Source organism: Hydractinia symbiolongicarpus, chromosome 4 (genome assembly GCF_029227915.1).
Source record: "Hydractinia symbiolongicarpus strain clone_291-10 chromosome 4, HSymV2.1, whole genome shotgun sequence".
Classification (NCBI taxonomy): domain Eukaryota; kingdom Metazoa; phylum Cnidaria; class Hydrozoa; order Anthoathecata; family Hydractiniidae; genus Hydractinia; species Hydractinia symbiolongicarpus.
This window is the reverse complement of record NC_079878.1, coordinates 26001362-26007540: the sequence shown is the minus strand read 5'-3', so window position 1 is coordinate 26007540 and position 6179 is coordinate 26001362. Positions and strand designations below refer to the sequence as shown.

General features: G+C 33.0%; 1 protein-coding gene across 2 annotated transcripts; it reads right to left on the bottom strand.

Annotated features, from left to right (window-relative positions):
- Positions 1 to 739: 739 nt before the first annotated feature.
- Positions 740 to 4386, bottom strand: LOC130642076 (uncharacterized). 2 transcript variants are annotated; one of them, XM_057449148.1, is made up of 4 exons: positions 3669 to 4386; positions 3405 to 3577; positions 2098 to 2364; positions 740 to 968 (listed from the first exon to the last, which is right to left on the bottom strand). In XM_057449148.1, exons 1-4 carry the CDS (start codon positions 3725 to 3727, stop codon positions 811 to 813), a joined length of 657 nt encoding a protein of 218 aa, XP_057305131.1. In that variant the 5' UTR covers positions 3728 to 4386; the 3' UTR covers positions 740 to 810. The 2 variants fall into 2 exon arrangements, with proteins under 2 accessions (XP_057305131.1, XP_057305130.1); XM_057449147.1 differs by having other exon boundaries at positions 2098 to 2436; positions 3669 to 4276.
- Between the last annotated feature and the right edge of the window lie 1793 nt (positions 4387 to 6179).

Sequence of the window (6179 nt, the reverse complement as noted above, 5' to 3'; positions counted from 1 at the left end):
TTTTTCTTTACAATATGGATACAAAAAGGTATAACTTTTTTTGTAGAAAAAATTGACAGTGGTTTGTAAATTCGATCCATAGTTCATGACTAAAACAGGTGAAGTTTTGAAGAAGTTAGTAGTATACACAAATATTGAAACATCTCAACCTCATCCCAAGGCATCTTGTATCTTTTCTGAGACACTCTCGCCGTCCTGGTTATTGAAAAGAGACAACAGGCGCTGGGGGCGAGGTTGGAAACTTCTCGCTCGCCAATCAAAATTTATAAAAAAATGTTGTACACCACTTTTTTTTCTGTGCTGCTTTGTAATTGTGAAAGCGGCTTGGATTACTTTACCTTATTTTGCGAATTTTTTCGGCTGAGCTTTACTATCCTTGGCTTTACCAAAGTGGAAAAAATTGATTTGATTTGCTTTTTCAGCTGCTTTGGAATTCCAAAGTTCTTTTTTTTCTCATTATACTGGCACCACACTCTCTTGTTGAACGTTAATTAAAATGTAAAAATAAAATGCAAATGTGAAGAGTATAATGTAGAATTTGGCTTGGGTAACTCGTGTTAATTCAAAAAAAAGAAATAGTTAATTCTCAATGAATCGAAAATCGAACATCTTTTATGAATTGTTCAAAGTTAAAAACTGATAAAAAATAATTACAAACTTACATGGACAGCTTTCGTAGTGAAGAAGAATGCAAATGTAATCGAAACGTGGCGCAATTTCAAAATTACAAGATGGCGCATAACAGCGCGAACAAATATATTCCAAGTTTATTTTCCAAAGTTAATTATAAAAGTTTACAAGCAAAATATTTTACTCCGTATAAGCTGGTGGAGATTCGAGTCTAGTGCTACAAATATTTCTAGATTCGAACAGTTGAGCCATATCTTGCGGTGCACACACATTTGGATTTGGCTGTATTTCGTCGATATTAGCAGCATTTGCGCCATAGCGACTATTTCTTTCGGGATCTATAGCAAAAAATTGTGTCATTTTGAAAGGTTATGTTATTCTTCGCTATAAAGTATCAGAAGCAGCGAGAAAATACAAACATAAAACTTTGTACATTGCAGTTTTTCTGGTGAACTGACATATACATTTTAAGTAAAACGTCTCTATGCCCCATTTAAAAGGATCTAGAGCATAACGTTTTGTGTATCGATAATATTGAATTTGACAATGCTATGAGGAACTCAATGTTAATTTATAACTTTTTAGTTTCTTTAATTTCTTTAATAAGCCATATTGTGTCTTAACATCAAAACAAATTTACGTCAAAACATTGCCAAGGAAGACTACGACATATATTTTATTCAACGAATAGATCTAAACAATTCTCGTGCGCTGGTGTTATTGGTAAGTGGTGCGGTCGCCTAAAAAACAGTAAATGCATTTCTGGCATAGGGTCACTTTTGTAACGCGACAACAAGGATGAAGAGAAACATCTATGTTCTATATATAAAAGGTTGTGAATTGAAGAGAGTTAGTTGTTATATGATACACAAATGTGTTGGTCCTCCCTTACAAAATAAAAGTGCCTATTTGGCTACTGTTTCAAAAACACTTTTTTTCTTTCTTATTTAACTCACCAGACTGGCAATACATCTGGCGGTACAGTACGAAGCAATTATGCCTATAAAAATAGCCTGCCAGTAGAGTAATTAAATTACTCCGCAAAAGTTCTGTAAAAATGGTGTACTATTGTGAACAGACAAATACTGTGGTGTTACTCCTAATTAAATTAGAGATTCGACGTTGAAAGTCAAGATAGGCATTTATCTGCAATCCTGAACGTAATACTTACAAAAATGGCCGTTTTTGGCAACTTTACGAAATGACAAAGCATCAGTTAGATAGAACTCTAAGGCACAAACAAAACTTTAAAAAGACAATTGTAAACAAATCAACTACTATAATTTACTACTTGTCTGTTTTTGTTTTTACTTGACAAAAGAGGGCGCATTTTGTGAAATTTACTGTTCCAATTATTTCCTAGTAGAAATTTTCAGTTTCCCCCAACTCTAATTTTGCGCATCTTCTCAAAAACTATTCCGTTAATTGTTTGCGCTGCTCTGCTCAAAAAGTAGATATAATACTTACCATACGCATGACAACTTGGACAACAAATGTTGGTCTTCATACAAAACACGATGGCAACTAATGAGATGCCCATACAAGCCATTGCTGTTGCACCAATGAACTTGCAAAATAATTTGTCGAGTGAAGCATACCTCATGCCATGAAATGAAGCGTAAATTACATTTATTGCTGAACTTGTCATATAGGTTCCATTTAAAGCGCTGAAATGCATCCGAAATGTTAGTGTTAATCCAATAATTCCAGTGATAATCGAGGTTACTCCAAATCCTGTTGTGATGAAATATTGGTTACAGAAATATCCAAGATGCATAAATACACCAATACCAATTTGTAGCCCAGCTAAATAATTTGATACAAAACGAAATTCAACAAACATGGAATATCTTAAATTACACTTAAATAGATATTTTGTGGTATTTTAAATTCTGTCGATCCATACGTCCGATTGTCTATGTCTGAAACATGGTAGTTTTAAGTTGCATTAAAAAAATCTGAGTATTTCCCTAACCCCTAACCTAAAACTTCATTATAACGTTACTCGCAGTATCGTCCCCAACCGGCCTTCCGAAGATATGGCTAACTTTGAAACTTAGAGATTATTTTACTTTTATAAGTACGGTTGATTGTACATCTGTTCTGCTTTATTAATTATATTTATATAGATACATATTTTATCAGTTTAATTGTATTTTTATCATTCTTTTTTGCCTTTATGCAAATCTTAAATATATTTATTTTGATTTCTTTCCCACCTTTAGGGGCAAACATGCCATACTTGGATTATCCTGGTTTATTAACTACTACACTTATGAGTATCAAGCCATAGATTTCTTGGATCGTTTTTTTTTATATATATATATACTAATTATATTTTTAAATGTAAGCTGGTACAAGTCTTGTGAACTTGTTATAGCATAGCAAACTTTGGTTTAAAAAACACAGGTAGTTGTTACCCCCGTCTAGCTAACAGTCATTAAGCATTTCTGAATTGTGAAATAAGTTAACGTGACAGTTATACCGCTTATTTGAGTTGTGGGTTGCATTATATACGGAATACCTGTTATTGAATTGCCATTTCAATACAATCCCAGGTGTAGCTATCTAACTACAAAGCATATTTCTGCTAATTGTATGTAACTTTTTTTCCTTAGGTATGTAACCACATATTCCAAACTTTAACTGTGGAGGTTTAAAAAATCAAATATCCGCCTATACCTGGCAGGTGTATATACCCAGTTAAAATATATTTAAATTTGCCAAAAAAAATTTTCAAAAAAGCTTTTATATCTATCATAAAAACCACTCACCACATATTCGAAGGGTAATAACATGACAGGGATAAATTAATGGTGGAAACACTGATGGTTGAATATAGATCGGTACTCCAACTCTACCGTCTGGTAACTGAATTTCATTTGATATGATCCGCTGCATCTTGAATATGTAAATAGTGTCACTGTGATTTTTCATATAGCTATGACTAAAAATAACGCAATATTGTCAAATTTATACATAATGCCAAAAAAATACAGAGAAAAAAAAATTACGAAGTGTGCGGGTTTTTTACGTACAGCCAATTTCCAGGGCTGTACAGTATGTCCATCGCGTAGGTTCGCACTACAAAAATCATGAAACAAGTATGGAGCAACAACAAGAAGGAAGCAACAGATGAATTGGAATATCAAAATACTTCAACGCATGCTTTATATTTTTAGTCAGTTTCACTTGTTTCATGAGTGTTTACACAGTGCTTGCATCTGCTTCATATTCTGCGTCTGCTTCATATTCTGCGTCTGCTTCATATTCTGCGTCTGTTTCATTTCCTGCGTCTGCTTCATATTCTGCATCTGCTTCATATTCTGCGTCTGTTTCATATTCTGTGTCTGCGTTTTATCCTGCGTCTGCTTCATATTCTGTGTATGCTTTATATCCTGCGTCTGCTTCATATTCTGCGTCTGCTTCATTTTCTGCGTCTGTTTCATATTCTGTGTCTGCTTTTTATGTGTGCACTTGACATTACAGTATATAAGTTCTTGTTAAAATTTAATATCTTGAATTTAAGTGCACAAAACAGAAAGTTAGAAAATTTAAAATTTCTTTTCATTATCTCCTGATCGTTTTGACGTAGAATGGAGAGCGACACCTACGACAGATAACAGTATAAAAACAAACACTTATTATTTTGAAAGATAGTTGTTAAATAGATACGAATGTGTCATCTCTCTTCCCTGTAAAGTAAAACGTGACACTGATATACTGGAGAATCATTCTTCAGTAATATTTCTACAATTTCTACATTGCAAATTATTGTTGGCTATATACGTTGTAATGTGAAACAGCGATCACATTTCAAAAGAAATCCACTTTAACTTTATTTCTGTTTAAAAAAACTTTCGATATTATCAATGTGTGTATTCAATGCAGATAATCTAAAAGAAAGAGCTCACTTTCACCGTTTACATGTTAAATGTGCTCCATATATATTTTCTCGCTGATATCGTTGTTTTAAAATTAGGACATTTTTACCTATTCAAAACGACGCTAATAACAACGAATATATATTTCTAACTGAAACTTTCTTTACCAACATTTTTTCCATGCACTGCTGAGTAAATAAAAATAATAAATATACAATGAAAATTCCAACAACAATAATATTTTTTTTAGAAAAAGTGTAACGTCATCGTACGACTTTTAAGCTTGGTTCTCACTATGGACTAACGATGAGCTAACCATAGTGCGCATAATGTGTTAGCCGATTTCAATTTTTGAGCCGCGGGTACCTGATGTATTCGTTTCACGTTCACACTACGGTGCATCGTTAGCTCTTTTGTAGTCGAACCTCATGCGAGAAAGAATGAAAAAGAAAGATAGAAAGAAAGTCTTGTTATTATTACTACTTCGAAGAAGACGATGTAGCCTGGAAAGAAAGAAATTAACAAAATTACGAAAATGGAAACGACTTTGGGTCAAAAAGGCAGGGAAAATTCCTCACCATGAACGTTAACTCCTTTTCCCTATTCCAGTTTACGATGACATCGAAATCTAATTTATACTTAGTGCTAACGACCTACGTAGCTGGCGGTCAACGTTTGGAAGGATGTAGCTTCCATAAAATGATAGTGTCGAGTTCCATGAGCCGTTAGAGCACGTTAAAGGAGATGCCAACTGCGTTGCGGCACGACTGCGGGACAAACAGTTTATGATGAGTGTTAAGTTTAAAGACCAGACCGGATTGGTGGTTCTGCTCCATAAAAAATCCCCATTATAAATTAATTTTATTTAACTACATCTTTGTGAGTGCTGGACTATATATAAGTATTTTTCACACATTTACCGAACGGGTGGCTTAATTAGAAAACATAGAATATATATATTTTCTATATTGCAATGGTCAAGAGTCGATATACACAAGAAAATAAAACAAGAAAAAAATTAAAGAATAAAATATCAAAAATGTTGAACAACATGTGTCAAACACATTTCATTATTTTATACTACTGAACTTGTTAAACAAATTTGCGAGTAAAGATCAAAAAAATAAAGAGTCAAGAAATAAAGATGACATAAAGATTCCGGTCTGTACATTTATTCAAATTTAGCGCCATGTCATCATAACAAACTTTATTGTTCAAAGCTGGCTTTATGTTGTGGAAAAGAGACTCAAAACATAAAAAAAGTATTATTGATGGTCATGACAAATATTTCTTAAGTTCAAATAAGTTTAAACGAAGGTTATAAAATACTGTTAGTACTATAGTACGTAGAATATTCTTGGTTGTCTCTAGTCAAAGATCGAATTTTTAAAGTTTAATGACCTACTTATTTTCACCCCCGTACAGCCATGGCAATTATGTAAAAATGTTGCTAGGAAGACATATAGATACTTAGTTGTGAAATACAGTTGTTTATTTGTTATTATAGTATCTCGCTTAAAATTTATTTTCTGGCTGCCACAAAACAAATGTTCTTCTCTCCTTTAAATCTTGACCTGTCCCATACCATTGGTGAATTGTAAAGTATCAAAAGTTAAAATTTTGCACGTATTCTACTTCATTATTTTTGCAATTTTTGCTTTCTTA

Excerpts from the sequence above, each read along its gene's own strand:
- LOC130642076 (XM_057449147.1), bottom strand. The coding sequence starts at position 3,727 with ATGATTTTTGTAGTGCGAACCTACGCGATGGACATACTGTACAGCCCT. Across the intron at positions 3,578-3,668 it reads TACAGCCCTGGAAATTGGCT|TCATAGCTATATGAAAAATC; the intron begins GTACGTAAAAAA and ends CGTTATTTTTAG. Across the intron at positions 969-2,097 it reads TCCAAGTTGTCATGCGTATG|ATCCCGAAAGAAATAGTCGC; the intron begins GTAAGTATTATA and ends TTTTTGCTATAG.